Source organism: Spermophilus citellus (assembly GCF_964194105.1).
Source record: "Spermophilus citellus genome assembly, chromosome: 17".
Lineage (NCBI taxonomy): Eukaryota > Metazoa > Chordata > Mammalia > Rodentia > Sciuridae > Spermophilus > Spermophilus citellus.
In genome coordinates this window covers 38,416,281-38,435,088 of record NC_138199.1, presented here as the reverse complement: position 1 = coordinate 38,435,088, position 18,808 = coordinate 38,416,281, and the positions used below count along the sequence as shown (strand labels likewise).

The 18,808-nt window shown below is 36.3% G+C and overlaps 1 protein-coding gene across 12 annotated transcripts in view; it reads right to left on the bottom strand.

Moving 5' to 3' along the window:
• ACACA (acetyl-CoA carboxylase alpha) overlaps positions 1-18,808 on the bottom strand; it is a 276,021-nt gene that overhangs the window by 135,818 nt on the left and 121,395 nt on the right. For all 12 annotated transcript variants that reach the window (XM_081270864.1, XM_081270861.1, XM_081270866.1 and 9 more), the window contains 11 exons: positions 17,306-17,456; positions 16,120-16,223; positions 12,990-13,071; positions 12,365-12,510; positions 11,320-11,470; positions 9,893-10,027; positions 9,450-9,596; positions 8,511-8,699; positions 7,725-7,825; positions 6,797-6,885; positions 2,768-2,892 (listed from right to left, as the gene is read on the bottom strand). In XM_081270864.1, coding sequence (XP_081126990.1) covers positions 2,768-2,892; positions 6,797-6,885; positions 7,725-7,825; positions 8,511-8,699; positions 9,450-9,596; positions 9,893-10,027; positions 11,320-11,470; positions 12,365-12,510; positions 12,990-13,071; positions 16,120-16,223; positions 17,306-17,456 — 1,420 coding nt within the window. The remainder of the gene's footprint in view (positions 1-2,767; positions 2,893-6,796; positions 6,886-7,724; positions 7,826-8,510; positions 8,700-9,449; positions 9,597-9,892; positions 10,028-11,319; positions 11,471-12,364; positions 12,511-12,989; positions 13,072-16,119; positions 16,224-17,305; positions 17,457-18,808) is intronic.

The following is an 18,808-nucleotide window of genomic DNA, read 5'->3' as shown; positions in this document are numbered from 1 at the left end:
TTGGTCAAGATGCCATGGAACAAGTTACCACTAGGCAACTTATGCTAATACCTAGAAAGGATAAAGGCCCCTCTTCACTGGAGCAGCCTGATTTCTTGATCTTTTTCTGTAGGTTCAAAGGCCCCAGAAATCATCACCTAGCTCAGCAAAGCACACCATCAGCATTCCTATTTCTAGAAAGCAGAGATTGGAATGCTGGGGCACATAATCATCAATCAGGAAGCCAAGGTAAGCAAAGAAAGGAGAACTAGCAGAGAACACAAGCTAGGGGAATTGAAATGCTACCATGTTCCAGTGACATATGTAAAAGACAATAAGACCTTCAGAAAGAGTAATCCTAACAACTAAAAAAACTCTTACCAGCTATTACCATCAATGCAGATGGAGTGGGGGTAGGGTCACTGGCCATTGTCAATGAAGAAAAAAGAAAGACATGCCTGGCATTCACTAATATCAGATCAGAAAGGAACACCATCTGAGCTTTTATCCCTGATCCATAAGTCACTGCTAGCTGGCCTTGAGCTCAATCACATCAATTAACTTCTTTATTTTCAAATCTCTGACATGGGGCAAAAGCAACAAATATATGAAAGGAAATTAATGATATATAAGCCTACAGATCCTATTATGCTTACTGAGTCCTGTTTTATTTTTAAAGAAAAATGTGAAGATGTCAAAACAGAGAAAAGACAAATCCAGCTTCCCGCTTCACAAACATCTCCTTTTTCTCCTCTGCCCTATCATCTAAATCCAGATGCTCTGAAATATCTCTTTTCTCCAAAGATCTCAGTCTGTTGGAAAGAAAGTTTGGGTACTATCCCTGCAGGTGAGAAGTAATCAGATGCCAAGGTGTGGGTAAAAAGAACAACAGCAAGCCAGAGTCCCATTGGCTTCTGCCTGTCCTGACTGGCAAAAGCAAAAAGCAAAGCCTCAAACCAGTTCTCTGACAGGGCCCAACGCCTCTGCAGCACCCCCCGTGTAATTACACACTTGAGTGACTGGACTCTGAAGAAAATTGAAGGCCTGAGCTCCGAACAGCTGCCATTTTCTCTCTCCATCACACCAGCGTGATTACTTGAGAAATGAACAGCCCCGGCTCAAAGCTACTCCAGAATTCTCAGAGGAAATATGGCTCCGTGTTCCAATAATGAGATTCTTAAGGCAAGCGTTACTTACAATCACTCCGCAAAAGGAGCGAGCCGAGCCCCTATATCTTACAAATTAGAATTTAAGAAACCCAGCGACAGTCCTGGACGATCATTACTCTTCTGCTGCTCCAAGGATTCTGGGCTTTGGTCTATTTTTAGTGCAGAAAACTGTTACGTTCTTAAAAAGGTAATCATAATAAGATGAAAAATTCACCATAATTAGCTTCATTTAAAGGCAAATTCTACCCCATTTTAGGTCCAAACTGACAGATTCTTCTACCCTCTCATCATTATCCCCTGCCTCTAGAAATTCTTGGCCTTATACAAGTGAGAATTAACATTCCTTGCATTAAAATTTGAAGGAAAAAAAGTCAGATTTCTTCCCTCTTTTGATTGAGAAAAAAAATATTAGCAAGTTGCTGGTATAATGTCTTTGTTGAAAGCTGTCATTTGGAAAAAATAAAATATTACGTAGTGATATGTATTTTCAAATGCACCTTCTGAGTGTCTCATCACCTAGCTATTCTAGGGTAGCAAAAGTAACAAACTCTCCCTATAATAATACACTTTTAAAAAGTAGCTATTCTAAAAAATCTTATATCCTTTAGAGTTAATCAGCTAGGCAGACGGCTGAATGAGTCACAACGCTGTTTACCAGAGATGTAAGGAAGACGGTTTCCCTTCATTCTCAAGTATAAAATAAAAAATGGCAGTCAAGATTTATTGGGTTGTGGTGCCCTTCCAGGAAGAAATGATGGAATTAAAGTACCAAGAATGCCCATTCCCAGGGACAAAAACAGAATTCAAGGAAGTGAAGAGGTCTATAGTCCCCAAAACAAACAAGTAAGAGCAAGGCAACTGTTCAGGACCTTGGGGTGAGAACTCTTTAAGAGTTGTCCTCTTCTCAGTCGTCTTCTCCTAAAATTAACTCAACTGGAAAGATCTATGAGTTAAGGACTTGCAAAGCATCTTTAAAAATTCTCAAGTCCAAAAAACTTCTTCCCCCGGTCAAGTGTACATTAGTCCTATTCACATTTACCAGTCTCATCCCTTATTCCCACTTACTAATTCCTATATTCCTAGGATGGGGGACAAAATAATGATACTACCAATACAATAATCTCAGCTTAGATTCTTAACATAAATAAAACAAAAAGGGAACAAAGAAGATGCAGAAAAAAATTTCAATTTCTTTGGTGGGAGGGCCAGTACTGAATTTCTAACTTTCTTTTTTTTTTTTAAGGTCTCAACATTAGAACCATTGCTTACATCTATGGAACAAATAGAATTAAAATGAGTGTACATTGGTTAGAGAAGACTAGATTTTAAAGCTACTGTCATAATGACAACAGGAATGGAAAAGCACATGGCACTTTTAAATAGAGATGTGAATTTTTATGCACATAATATGCATAATAACCAGGACAATCCTTTCCTAAATAGCAGGTTCCTTCAGATCAAGGATAAAGGTAGAGATGAGAAATTATTAATCTACAACCCAAGCTCCATTCATTCCATAATTATAGAAGACAGTATCTTTTCCTCTGACCATAGCTACTAGAAGAAAAAAATATTTTTTCCATATTATCAACCATCAGATTATAAAAAATGATACTCACAATAAGCATTGTGACCAGAAGATTCTTCTTGGTGACTTGAGCGTGAGAGAAAATGTAGTTCAATACAGTGTTCATGTCACTTTTGTTCTCTTCCCGAAGGGCGAACACACATTTGTCATAGTGACCTGCAAGCAGCAAAAAGAATTGGTCCTCACCCATGTATAAAGGCTCACGTTTACATGCCATTTGTTTATTTCTTAATGTCCATAATTCAGCTGATAAGTGTGAAAAGAAACATCTTAACAATTTTTGAAATGGATTTGTATAGAACTGGCAGTGTGGGTTAGCAAAAGGACCACTAGACTAGAGTCAGGAGAAGCTGCACATAAGTCCTGAGATCAAGGCCAACCTATTATCAACTCACTATTGCTCTTGGGCAAATCATTTGATCTCTCTGGGTCTCATTACATTTATAAACTGGAGTGAGAGATAAGCTTTAAAGACTGGGGGTTTGGCAATAAATCCAACCCCACACTTACTCTAAACTCTTATTTGGCTTCCTGGAATGAATTCCTTAGAAGAAATGACTCTAGCTGGGCATGGTGGCACACACTAATAATTCCAATTCCTCAAGAGGCTGAGGCAGGAGGATCTCAAGTTCAAGGTCAGCCTTGACAACTTAGTAAGACCCTGTCTCAAAATAAAATGTTTTTAAAAAGGGAGGTAGCTCAGAGGCAGAATGTTACTGAGTTCAATTAAAAAAAAAAAAAAGGTCTTTGCTGCTTAAAAACAAATATTGAAACACTAATGATCTTTAAGGCTTGTTTTCCCCAGTTTGAGATTCTGGTTCATCTATAACTCACTAAAAATGTTTCACCCTAATTGCTAGGAAAAACTAAACAATGCTTAGGAATTCCATAAACCAAGGTATAGATTAAGGAGAACCTTGCATTAAGTCAAAAGGTCTGTAGGGGTTGGGGTTGTGGCTCAGTGGTGGAGTGCTTGCCTCATATGTGTGAGGCACTGGGTTCAATTCTCAACATCACATATAAATAAATGAATAAAATAAAGGTCTGTCAACAACTAAAAAAATATTTTAAAAAACGGTCTGTAGGGAGACTACAATTAGGTATATTTTCACTGGCCTTTCATAAGGCCACCAGGGACAGGCTAGTTCTGGATAAGAAAGCTGTATATTGTAACAGAAAAATAAGTTTCTGGTATACTACACTAATATCAACAATGGGATATAAGTAATATTTAGTTCATCAGAAAATGGCTTACCTCAGAATTAAATATCTAAGAAGAATTAGTATTTAAATATTCTCTAGGGTCAGAATTTTATAAAACAATCAAAATACTAAAGGATTATGACTTTAGTTGAGATTTTGTGTTGGGTTATAAACTAGAACAGTAATGTTCAAACTGCATTACCATGGTTTCCTAGAACACTGACATTTGATTGGGGCAACTCTAGTTAATCTGTTTTAAATATCAGAGATGGACATCAGCATTTTTTTTTTCAAAATAAAACTAAAATATATTTGAAAAAACAGGAGACTGCAATACCTACAGAGCTTTCAATTTCATAAAAGATTCAAAAATAAAAATGGAAGCTGTTTAAAAATTGGTTTTTGGTGGAGCAAGAGATGTTGCTTAGTGGTATAGAACTTGCCTAGCATGTGCAAGGCCCTGAATGATCCCCAGCACCATATTAAAAAAAATTTTTTTTGGTTGTCCTATATATATATATATATAGATAGATAGATAGATAGATAGATATAGATATTCTTCCCTAGTGAGACATTGCTTTGAAGTGACAAGAGAAACATATTTTGGTGGTAGGAATTATTAGGAACAAGGAAAATTAAAAAGAATACATTTACATGGGATGGGGGAAGACTCTAATAGAAATAATAAATGTTCCCTTCTTAAAAACTATTAATTGTGATATACACACAGAAAAATATATAAAATCTATAGTAACAGTTGAAATAAAAACCCATGTGTTATTTCAGAGCTACTAAATCTTAATAGAACTTCTTTGGTATATTTGAATACCCGTTTGTTTCTTCTTAAAATAATTACTAAGCTGAATTTCATTTTAATTATTCTTTTGCTTTACTTTACATTTACCACCAATGTATGTACGGTTTAATTTTCCTATTTTTGAAATTTGTAAAAAATGGAATCACTGCCAATTAATTCTTATGTAACTTATTTCCTTCCTTCAACATTATATTTTTGAGATTCATCCTTTTGTCTACGTGTGTCCCCTGGTTCATCCATTTTCACTGCTGTATAATAATCTATTGTAGGAACACTGTAAAATGCAATAATCTATTCTACATGGGTATATTGAGATTGTTTTGTCTTTTTTGTTACTATGAAAAGTGCTGACAAACAATCCTGTTTATATCTTCTAATAAACCAGCATAAGAGTTGCTCTACTGAAAAAAAAAATGCAATTGAATTTTATGTTGACTTTTGTATTTAGCAGCTTTGTTAGGTTTTAAATAATTTAATAGTAAAATTGCGGATTCTTTGCACCTTCGAAGTAGACATCATAGCATATCTATTAATGGCAGATCTACTTCCTTATTCCTCTTCAGTCCTTATACCTTTTAATTACTTTTCTGATCTTACTGCACTGGCTGAGACATAATGCTGAACATAAGTAGCAATAGCAAATCTTTGTCTTATTCTTTTTTTGTTGAGGGAGCAGGGTACTGGGGATTGAATTCAGGGACACTCAACCACTGAGCCACAACCCCAGTCCTATTTTGTGTTTTATTTATAAACAAGTTCTCACTTAGTTGCTGAACACCTCGCTTTTGCTGTGGCTGGCTCTGTGCCACTCCCACCTCCACCCCCACTTGCTGGGATTAAAGGCATGTGTTACTGTGCCCGGGATATCCTGTTAATTTTTTGTGGTGTCACCCTCACTTTCTTGTGGTACTGGGAACTGAATCCTATGATGTTCTACCACTGAGCTACATCTCCAGTCTTCCCCTACCCCACCCTTTTATTTTTTTGGAGACAGGGCCTCACTAAGTTGCTGAGACTGACCTAGAACTTGTGATCCTCCTGCCTTAGTCTCCTGAAGAGCTGAGATTTCAGGCATATGCCACCATGCCCAACTGTAGGTACTCACAAAAAATTAAAATATCTAATTTCATTCCTAGTTTCTCAGAGTTATCATGAATGAATGTTAAACCTTGTTAAATGCTTTTCTCCCCATATCCTGAGATGATGACCATGTTTTTCCTCTTTTAATCTATTAACACATGAAAATTGCATTAATTATCCACCAAATTAATCAATTTTGAATTAGTGGGATATAGCCAACTTGGTTGTGATATATTATTTCATACATTGCTGGGTTAAGTGTGCTAATGTCTACTTGGAGAATTTTGCTGGTCATGAGTGGCACATGACCATCTTTTTAAAGAATGTAAATGAGAGCACAACAGATAAAAGAAAATTTTAGGTAACATTTTAAATTCTGTGTGGTTTCACTGCCATCTTGTGGTAGAAAGCAATATCAGCGGTACATAGCTTTAAAGTCTTAACCAAAGTATTTTATGCTTAAAAACTACTTCATTTAGTGAAGCTCTTCAGAGAAAGCCAAGGATAAATTCCACCTAAATGGCACATGAAAAAGTAGTGGAAAATCTGACCCTTTCCTATATGCCTGTAGTTCAATCCATAGATGAGCTGCTGAGAGGCAAGCTCTTCAGATGGGGAATTTCAATTTCAGCCTGGTCATGACTCAACCAACTCTCACTATACAAGGTCAAGAAGATGTCAACAGGGAATGCTAATCTCTACTAGAAAAGTAATCTCAGTCCTTTCTCAGAAGCAGACTAGATTCACAATTTCATCAAGCTGTGTTTTGTTGTTGTTCTTTCTTTGGTGTTAGTGGGATATGAGATTTCCATTTTTAAGGGAAAAGGAATAAGTTTGTTAATGGGAAGTGTTGGTGACAAGATGAACTGGCTTAGCTCTTACAGTCCTATAGGTATAGTTTGGTCTAGACATCAGAATTAGAAACATTGTTAGAAAGAGAGTCCTCAGGAGAAAGCTTACCATTCTGGAATTGTGTCTCTACTCGAAGATACTGCCGGAGCAGATCCATCACCACAGCCTTCATGTGGCCTCGGATGCCACTTCGGTACCTGAGCAGATAGAAAAAAATCTCCACTGAAAAACCTGACAGGCCAACACTATGGAATGAAAAACCTAGAAACCAAATTTACTTTCTAAATTTTCCACTGAAAATCCCTTTAAATATAGGGCAGGACAGGGGTCAGCCTACAATTAACCAACCAGATTAATTTAAATTCCAAGACTAAAAAGTCATCTCACTATATAGAGACATGATCTTTTATAAAGAAAAATAAAAACAAAACTAAAAAATCTTCATAGCCTTTATCCAATGACATTGTGACTCAGTTCCTACTGCTGAGCAGAAATTGTTACCATGTATTTGAGATTATAAGGGGATTTCTAAAAAATCTGTAAGTATTTTAGAGTTGAAAATAAATGTCATACTGGGTTCCATACCAGAAGAAAAATTAGGGTCTTCATCAAAATGGCAAGGAAAACGAAAAACACAATTTCTGTATCTCAGTAATTGACAAAGAATATTAAGATGGGCTGGGGATGTGGCTCAAGTGGTAGCATGCTCGCCTGTCATGCGTGCGGCCCAGGTTCCATCCTCAGCACCACATACCAACAAAGATGTTGTGTCCGCCGAAAACTAAAAATAAATATTAAAAAATTCTCTCTAAAAAAAAAAAATTAAAAAAAAAAAAGAATATTAAGAAGTTACCAGAAATATTGAGAATGAGAGGTCACAATTCTAAGACAGTTAGAAGACATAAGGAACTTTGTGAGATATAAATTGCTAGCTATTTTTACTCAAAGTCAGGCCTGAGGTAAATCTCTTTAAGACCATTTAAAAGAAAGCATGGGAGTGGACTGGTGTTGAAAATCTGGAATTATATGTAATTACCTTTGTACCAGTTGGACAATGCTCTGAGTGTTCATAAAGAAGACTTCTCGTTCAGATTTCCGATTCAATGTAGCTGCATGACTATCTAGGATGTTGGCAATCTAAGGCATAAAAATGGGGGGGAAAAGGAATCTAACAAAGGGACCCAAAGCATTAACCTCCAGAGCACCACACTAGGAAATCTTTTTAGTTATAACACAATTCCTACATGACTTATCAGCCACAGCTGGAAGTTACTGGACATAATGTAGGGCCTATGCTAAATAAGCAAGCAACTTTTGTCTCTTTTTGCCCTTTTACAGATGTAATAATGATGGCATTAAAAATTACCATCTACTCAGAAGGTCTCACATGAACGATCTGTTTTAAAGTCAAGATGTAAATGTACTCCTTTCTTGCTCAGCTTTACTCCCTACATAAAGCTACTTTATAGATGAAGGGCAAGGATGCTGCTGAGATAATAAGGAAGTATTTGATAATAAAACTACCAATATCCTTCACTTTAAATTTATGAAAATACTTCCAAATAGGGACTAGCCCTCAAGAACAAAGCTATGTGGAGTACATGGCCAAAGCATGTTTTTCTCATAACTAAGGACCTTTTACATTTCACATGCAGTATTTTCATTACTGGACTTATATTCTGAGGCAGTTTTGAGGAAAGTACAGTGCTTAAAACTGTAAAAGCACACCATCAAGACAATAGGGACGATCCAAACAGAAAGCTGCAGCCTGAACTGCAGTGGTAGCCAGTGGAAAATAATGATAATATTACCCTATCAATACCTGCTGGCTGGGAAACTGACAGAGGACTGATGTGATGTTGCTAGCATACTGAGCCATTTCCTTCTTGATAGACTTCTCCACATTGAGGGGAATACGACCAGAGACACTGGTCATGATATCCTGCAATTCTAGAAGAGGCAGAGAGGGATCTCTGAGGGTCTTCATCAACCTCTCTACCCAGTCTTTCACCTGAGAAGAAGAAATAATAAAACAGGATCCAAAGTTAACACAATCCCCAAAATAAAATGAGATATTTAATCAAGTGCAGTGGTACACACCTGAAATCCCAACAACTTGGGAGGGTGAGGTAGATGGATTGCAACTTAGCGGCCAGCCTTACCCTATCCCCAAATAAAAATAAAAATGACTACGGATAAAGCTCAATGGTAAAACACCCCTAGATTCAATCTCCAGTACTCCCACTTCCTGGAATTGTGTCTCTACTCACAGATACTGCCGGAGCAGATCCATCACCACAGCCTTCCTTAGCATCTAAATTGGGCTATATTTATTTCAACCCAGAAAAATGGGTGTCTATCAAAATCTCCTGTGGACCGATGAGGCAAGCAAATAGAAAATTTTTCAGGGCCTAGCTTTGAGGATTTGTAAAAAACAAAAAAACAAAAAAAACAAAAACATAAAATAAAATGAGAGATCTGAATTCACTGTCATATAGTATTTATTTTTAGATTTCAGTGTAAGCATCAATTATTGCCCCTATTCTCTGGTTTAAAAAGGAATAATCTCGACTAAAGGTGAAGTACATGACAAAGCTAAAAAGCAAGGATTTAAAGACTTCAAATCTAACAACGAAAGGAGAGAGCATTCCAGGCCAACTGGCTTTCTTTCTCTCCCTCTAGAAAATCTCATGAGACTTTAAATTATTTTGATATTGTTCCCCTTTTGTACATTCTTTTCCCCAAGATAGGTGATTCATACCCTGCTGCTAAAGAAAGGATCTGGAAGGCAGTATCCATTCATTACATTGACCAGATTATCCAGGACATAGTGGAACACTCGATGGAGCTTCTCGCCTCTGAGTGCTGTGCTCTGGATCTGTGGCAGACTACCCGTGTGAAGTTCAGCCTGTCAACCCCAATGAGAGACTGTCATTCATTAATTTCTATTCAGGGCACAAAAACAACTGCAATTCAGTATCATCATTCAAAATCCAGACATCTCTTCCCTGAATCCAGTTACCAGGAGAGAAGTCAGTGGAGGAAACATCATGAGGAAATTACAGAATCTTAGTATTGTATTGACTCTTGCAAACTCTAATTCCACAATATCACAGGCACAGATACAAGGCATATCACATCAAGGGGAAAAACAGCTTAAGGAAACATGGCAAACCAAGCAATTAAGAGTACATTCCTCCATACCTGCTGAACCTTGCTGGGGTTGTCCAACTGCATTTTGGCTATTACACAGCCAGGATCAAGAGCTGCTCCAGGTCGCTTGACATAATGAATACAGCCAGATTCTGCAGCTGTTAAGGTCATCACCATCTTCATCACCTATAGTAAAAAATAAATAACTTGTAGTCTGATTTCTTTTCATACAGATGAATGTTTCAGGGACATCAGTTTTTCCTTAGCATCTAAGTTGAACTACATTTATTTCAACCCAGAAAAATGGGTGTCTACCAAAATCTCCTGTGGATTGATGAAGCAAGCAAGTAGAAAATCTTTCAGGACCTAGCTTTAAGGATTTATAATAATTACTGATATTTCCTCTGTTTCTATCCATTTTGCTACAGTTTGTGATAATATTTGTTTTGTATTTAGAAGTGATGAACAATTTGGTCTCTTTATACCAGTAAATTTGGGTGTTCACTCTCAGTTTGTCTGAAGATATTCAGGAGGCCAAAAACTAGGGGTTATTTTTCACTCCTTTTCCTCCTCTATCTACCAATTACCAACCCAAATCAAGTACATCTTCTCTCAAAAATGTTCCTTCTCTTGCCATGTCTTTGGTGTAGGCCCTTCTCATTTCTAGCCTAGAGTACTTCAAAAACCTCTAGAAGATTTTCCTATCAGCTATATACCTTCAACAAGGTTCCCCAAAAAAACAGTAATTCTGGAGCCCAAATCTCATATTTCTTTTCCACTTAAAATTCTTCAATGATTCCTCACTGCCTTCAGTGTAACTTGAAACTTACTAGCATGGTGAATAAGGTCTTTTATGACCTTACATTTAAGATCTCACACTACACTAGTTCTTTAGCATGTTTGCTTACCACATTCCATTTGACCTTAGCCTATTCTCAAGCAATACTAATATATACTGATGGTCCCTAAATACTATCATACTATCTTGCTTCTGGGCTTTCATGGTATTCCCTCAACTTTACACATTCTTCCTTACCCTTCTTCACCTTATCTAGTACTACCTTTAAAAACTAATATAAATGTCCCCTCTTTTAGAATGTCTTCCCTTACTATGCACCCTTATTATGATTTGGGTTATGTGGTCCTCTGCACTCTGTACTTAGATCTCTCTCAGAATTCATCATATTTCATTACTTGTCTATTTTGTGTCCCAACTTCTATCATATTTTCTCTGTACAGCCAGTGGTTAACGCAACACCTAACAGTAGGTGCTACTGCCTACCATCTATTTTTAAAGCCAGAGTTTGAAAAACAGCAAGCATTTTGCTTTTAAAATCTTAAGGTTCACAATCCCAATTAAACTGAATAATGTCTTTCTTTTTTATTTCCTTTCTGTTATTTTTCAGCTCTAGTCCATTCCAGCTAACTCTTTTCTTAACTTCCCTCCCATGACCCAGCAGCCTATTCACTACCCTGACCTCAATCTCAGCATAGCACTGGCCAGCAAACACATGGCCTCCATCCTCCACAATGTACTGGATTAACTTCCCAGCAGATGGTGAGCGCATCACAGATGGGTCATTTTCCTTCTCAAACACACAGGTTTTATTGCCAATCGTGATTCGATATCTAGGAGGTAAGTTGAAGTATGTAAGCCAAAAAAGCACTTCAGGAGTAAAGGGAAATGGCAGAAGGTATCAATGTAAAAACTCAGAAACTTTATTCTATAAACAAATAAAAATTTCCCTCAATAAGGGTCAGATTAAATAAACTATGGTACACTCACATAATGGAATAGTGCAAGACCATTAAAAAGAAGGGGCACCTCTATAAAACACAAACATACAAAAATAATGATGATCTAATAATAATGATAATGGCCTAAACCCTAACTATGCCACAGGCAAAATTTAAAGCATTTTAAGTGTGTTAATTCATTAAATTCTCACAACACTATGAATGGTATTGTACAGTCTACAATATATGTTAAAAGAAAAAAACTAAGATACTAATAGTATTTAAAGGATATTTTTATTTGTGAATATCTTTAAAGGAAAAATATAGTATACACATATATGTAACTTGTATATACATTATAAAAGTTCTACAAAAATGTACAAGAAACTTTTAACAGTTCTTTATAAAGAAAATAACTTCTTTTCATTCTCTACCCACACCAGAGTGGTTGGGAGATAGGTCTTCTTTTTTCTTTTCTCTTTAGTCTATTCTTAAGAGACAGGGTCTCACTGTATTGTCCAGGCTGGCCTTGAACTCCTGGGCTCAAGCAATCCCACTGCTTCAGACTCCTGAGTAACTGGAGCTATATGCACATGCCGCTGCACCTGGCTTCAGACATGCTTTTAACTATAAACAATTCTGCTTTCTTGAAATTTTTGTTAGTGCATGTACGGTCATTATTTTTAACTAAAAATGAGTATACCAAAAAAGGCCTGGAAACGTCCCAAGAGCTAGTGACTAATAAAAGAAAAAGGTCCAACAAATGGACATTGAACAGCAACTTACCTATCTACTTCTTCCTTCATGTACGTAGTATAACTACTACCATCATAGGACAAAAGCAGTCCTCCGTCACTCAACCGATGCACATCTACTTCCACACATGAGCCATTCATGATCACCACATAGGAGTTGGGAGACTGTCGAGTCACCTGCAGTGAAAAAGAACCAGAAAAGACAAGTTAGTATGCACCTTTCAGAGAGAGCCACAGACAAAATTTAAATGTTTCAAAGATACTGTTTAAAAAAAAAAAAAAAAAAGTCTGTCAGGAAGAAGGAAATTAATGGCATTGGTCACTGGGGCCACTGGTGCTGTTTGCATCAATGTTTATGAAAATGGCTCAGTCCTGCTGCAAGCAAATAAAGCTACTTTAGTTATTCCTCTCTATTCCGGTTGTTCCCTGTATCCCCTTCATCTCTTGGCTATAATGTGAAGTTAAGTAACAACTAAAATAATTTCCATAGAATCATCAAATACTGCTGACAAAAATAATGACTAATTTTACTAATCCCCCATCCCGGCACTAAATCAAACTTTTCCATCTCTTGACCTAAAGAGAACTAGCTAACAAAGAGAGACCCCAAAAATAAATAAATAAATAAGGTGCAGGCTTCAATGGGGTTCACATACCTTAAGTACATATTTGACTCCTTCATAGATAAGCTCAACATCTACCGTGTTCAGAAGTGTATGAGCAGGAAGGACTTGACCCCTGAAAGAACACCAATGGAAGAGACATTTACTGGCAGAAAGTTTTAATAGTTTATAAAGAAATCGGGCTGGGGTTGTGGCTCAGTGGTCAAGTGCTTGCCTGGTGCACGTGAGGCACTGGGTTTGATTCTCAGCACCACATAAAAATAAAATAGATATGTATCCACCTAAAACTAAAAAATAAATACTTTAAAAAATAAATCCCTAAAATTATTAATTGTGGTATTTTCTGAAATAACATAAGATTAGAAACAACCCAAATGATCATCTATCTGTAAGGGACTGATCATATAAATTATTATTATTATTATTTTTTTTTGTAGTTGTAGGGACAATATGCCTTTATTTGTTTATTTTTATGTAGTGCTAAGGATTGAACCCAGTGCCCCACACATGCTATGCAAGTGCTCTGCCACTGAGGCACAGCCCCAGCCCACATAAATTATTTTTAAAAATAAAATTTATATTTTTAATTGTGATAAAATACATATAACATGGAATTTACTATCTTAACCATTTTTTAATGCATAGCCCTATAATGTTAATTATTTTTACAATATTGTGCAATCAATTTCCAGAACCTTCTCATCTGGCAAAAACAAAATTCTATTGTCATTAAACAACTCCCCTTTTATCCCTCCCCCAGTCCCTGGCATTTTCTGTTTCTGAGTTTGACTACTCTTGATACCTCATGTAAGTGAGATCTTATAGTATTTGTCTTTTTTGTGAGTGGCTTATTTCACAAATCATCTATGATTTAGCATGTGTCAGATGTCCTTTCTTCCTTTTTTAATTTGGAACTGGGGATTGAACCCAAAGACATTTTACTACTGAGCCATATCCTTAGCCCTGTCCCATTTTATTACTCTTTTTTAAAAATAGGGTCTCACTAAGTTGCTGAGGCTGGCCTTAAATTTGTGATCCTCCTGCCCTAGCCTCCACAGTTGCTGGGATTACATGCATGAGCCACTATGCATGGCTGAATGTCCTTCCTTTTTAAGGCTAGATAATATTTCATTGTTATGTCTATATAACATTTTGTTTATTCATTCATTCACCAATAGATATTTTGGTTGTTTCTGCCTTGTAGCCTCTATGAATATTCCTGCTATGCCCACAGAAATCTCTCTTTAAGACTCTGCTTTTAATTCTTTCAGAATATTCAAATGTGGTATTGCTGGATCATGTGGTAATTCGCATTTTAATTTTCTGTGGAATTTTAAATCTGTATTCCATGGTGGCTGTACTGTTTTACATTCCCACTTATAAAATGCACAAGGGTCATGATTTCTCCACATCCTTGTCTACACCTATTTTCTGGTTTTGACTATAGGCATCCTAATGGATATGAGATGATTTCTAATAGTGGTCTTTTTCTTTTCTTTTCTTTTCTTTTGGTGTGTGTGTGGGGGGGGGGGGATACTGGGGATTGAACTCAGGACTGTGCATGTGAGGCATACACTCTACCAACTGAGCTATATCCCCAGCCCTCATAATGGTCTTGATTTACATCTTCCTGATGATTAGCAATGTTAAGCACCTTCTCATACATACAACAAAATATTATTCAGCCATTAAAAATAAAGGACATCTTTTATATACAAAATTCACATATTCCAAATATACCATTATACAAATATAGTTTCAGAATAGACTGTCATTTGTATCTTTAAAAAAAAGAGAGAGAAAAAATAAATATTACATGTATATGCTTATTTTAGTGCAAGACATCTCTAAAGGACTATGGAAGAAACCAGTAACATGGTGGTCAAGGAACAGAGGTAAAAAGGAGACTTTAAATACGTATCTTTTAGTGCCTTTTAAATTTTAAACCATGTGAATCTATTACTCATTCTTAAAAATAAATAAAACCAAATTTTTAAAAATAGAGAGAGAGCAATAAACCAAATATGGAAAGTCGTTAATAACTGATAAATCTAAGTGAAGAATATATGGAAATTATCTGTTCTCTTCATGCAAATCTTAAAGTCAGATATTATTTCAAAATTTAAGTTTTAAAAATAAATGAAGGGGCTAGGGTTGTAGCTCAGTGGTAGGAGCACTTGCCTGGCACATATAAGGCACTGGGTTTGATCCTCAACACCACATAAAATAAATAAATAAAATAACGTTATAAAAAAATATATTTAAAAAATGAAAAATAAGAACACTAAATCGGGAACACTCATAAAGGAGATTGTGAGACATTTATGCACCAGTGGGGAAACTATTTATAGAGATTGTATATTAAAGAACTTTTGCCAAAAAGGGACAATATATTCAGTCACACTAAGGGACTTAGATTTGATACAGAAAGAAAATGTAAGCTGCTCAAGGTTTTAGTGCATGGAGTAACACTGTGAAAGATATTTATCATAGAGCTGAATCACTGAAATCTCAGTTCAATTTCCAAAATTTTACTTCTTTTCTTCCTTTCAGACACTTCAAAAGAGAGTTGATATATAAATCTAACAACACAGAAGGAAATAAAATACCTGTGATTAAAAGTGCTTTAGTATGATTAGCCCTTTGGACCATTCCTCGGGGGACTCAAAGGCAGAGCTTAGTCTCCAGAATCAGTGTTAGAAATTAGTTCAGACCCACACATGCCTGACCCTTTACTTGAAAGACTTATGAGGTCATCCTGAGTATCAGCCTCAATTATTAATTCCTAAAAGGTGGTACAGGTAATACAAGAAATACTTAAGGTTCAGTGCTAGGAAAAAATGTGAGATCTTTGTCACTAGGGTTTGGGGAGATTTGATGCTTGCACAGCATGAAATGTTTACTAAAGCTGTATTTCAATTTTTAAAAAAGGAACCTGGTCTAATTACAGTATAAACTAATTTCTACAGTCCATAGTAGAGTCCTAAAATGATTTGCCATAAATTGCTACCTTCCCCAATCTCCTTTACCACCACAGCCTGTGAATAACAAGTAGCACCTGCAAGCTGCCAGGAAGGGACAAAAAAATGAATGGGTCTTTCAGTTGCAATCCTATACACAGGACCACTGGTTAGCTTGCACAGTCACAAAAAACAAAACCTACCTTTCTAAGGAGTGAAGGAAGTTAGAGATGCTATTTCGAAGGCTCACATCTGCCACGTGAAGAGCCCCACACACAACTCCCAACATAGTGTCAGGTCGCTCCGCCTGAAAGGAAGAAAAAGAGGGCACATCAAAAGCATGGTCCCTTGGCACCATGGCCCCTCAAGTGAAATGAGGCTCAAATTTGTTGTGAAGACACAGTGAGCAATGAAAATCTCCACTCTTATTGCCTGGCTGATTTTTGAGATAAAATAAAATACATTTACTTTTAGAATTTGAATAGAGGCATCATGTGAATAGAGATGAAAAACAACCTTCCACCCACTCTCGATAAGACTTCCACTAAGTCAATCAAAAAGAAGCTCAAAAATAGACTTTTGTTAGAAATAAATTTAAAAAGACTTGGCTATTGATAATCTCAAGGAAAATGGCATACAGCCAAAAAGTGGACCTTTAGACAATTTAGATGAATCTAATTATTTTATACAACATTTTGGGTAATTTAGAATAGACCAGAAGTTAGCTCAAGAACAAGAGTTGAGTGTTGATTTAAATGAGACTCTCTTATCAGCACTTAAAGATATAAAAGGTGGTACCTCTGAATCAGATTGAACATCAAATGAAAAAAGGCAAAGTAGTATTTCAAACTCTGCATGCCTCTCTTCAAATATACCGCAGGAAGTAATATTAGAACACATGAAATGACTGCATAGCACAGGCACAAAAACTTTTTTTTTTTTTTTTTTGTAGTGATAGAGATTGAATCCAGGGCCTCGCACATGCTGGCAAGCATTTTACCACTGAGCTACATCCCAAACCAAGCACAAGAATGCTTAGAGTGCTAAAACTACTCTGATTCCTAGATTTCCCCATGTAGATCAAGAACCATTTACAGGGCTGGGGATGTGGCTCAAGCGGTAGCGCGCTCGCCTGGCATGCGTGCGGCCCGGGTTCAATCCTCAGCACCACATACCAACAAAGATGTTGTGTCCGCCGAGAACTAAAAAATAAATATTAAAAATTCTCTCTCTCTCTCTCTCTCTACCCCCTCTCTCACTCTCTCTTTAAAAAAAAAAAAAACATTTACATTAGAATCAAATAAATGTCATCAAATGAAAGGCACTGATCACACTACAAGCCCATTAAAATCCAATCCCAGAGGCTACTTATGCAAGAGAAATACACACCTGTACTTTTTCTGCTATCAGTCTGTCCAGCCAACCAGTGTCAATTCTATTCAATTGAAAGCTTTCAGTCTCTAACAGTTTGATCAGGTATTCAACTGTAGTTCGAAAGTCACCCCGAATAGATAGCTCCTTCAAAGCTACCACCATATTTCTAGGGAAAGACCAGAAGACAATCTGTTTCAGCAACATATGTTGTAGTGTTTTTCAATCATTTTAAAGAACTGTTTCATTCCTTTAGAGTTCTGGAGGGAAGGGCAGAGGGAGAGAGTTCTAATGAGGGTATACGTTAAGTACACTCAGTAAGAAATGTTCCAGATAAGAGAATTTGGGTGAAATAAGCTTATAGATTCTAACTGATATTACCATCATGAGTATCAGCAAACCACACACATTTTATTACACATAGTACAGAAATAATTATATGCAAATCACCCTCAGCTTTCATTTGTTAGGTTTCCATCACCCCATTCATTTACTACTGATTAGACTAGAATTAGGACACTAATTTTCCTCATCTTTACATCTTATTTATTAATAAGTATGTTATTCTTAAACCTTGTTTATTTTACGTATAATTTACATGCAAGAAAATATACTTATTTTAAGTATACAGTTCAATGAATTTTGACAAATGTTAATACTTTAAAGATTTCCCTACAATCAGACAACTGGCTTGGTACTGTCAGATATCCACCTGATACTGCATATGAGAGTGTTTTTTAAAATGAATTTTGGACATCCGGGCAATGACTTACTCACTACTAAATAACTTTACAATTACATATAAAATGATTAAATTTTAACAGAGTATCAAATACTATGGGATTTTTATTCCCAGGGTCTATTCTTCATAGGGACAGAACTTTCTTCAACAACTACTATGTATTCATATGCTCAAGACATATACCAGCCTTGTTAAGGAAGAATACACAGATATGATAATTGTGCTCAAAATACATAGAAGACTATCATAAATACCAGTAGAAAGACTAAAGCCAAGTATAAGAGAGGTTCTAAGAGGGGAGAAAACCTTACGATTTCATGAAGAATGTGGGATTTGATATGGGCTTGAAAAACTAACAGTTGAGAGGAACAGTATTCAGGTGGCATACTCTCAGCCTAGGACATTCATTCTGTTTCCCTCCTCCATCCTCCTGTCTGTGTCCTCCTTCACTTTAGTCCTATATACTCTTCAAGTATTGATCTCGAAATCACTTCCTTCTGTGAAGTCTTCATTGACACTCTGTAGGTTGAGCTGACTCAGCTACATCCTCCTATAATGCCCTTCTATAATCCCACTACCATCATACTTACTACATTATGTTTTAATTGCTTGTCTTTCTTCCTCTGGATTTTAAATTTCCATGAGGACAGAAACCCTATTTGGTCTTGACAATATTGCCAGAACCAGTACATAACATATACTCAGTAAATATCTGTTGAGTGTGATCAATGAATAAATGAATAGAGGGAATAGTAAAAAAAAGAAAAAGAAAATATGGG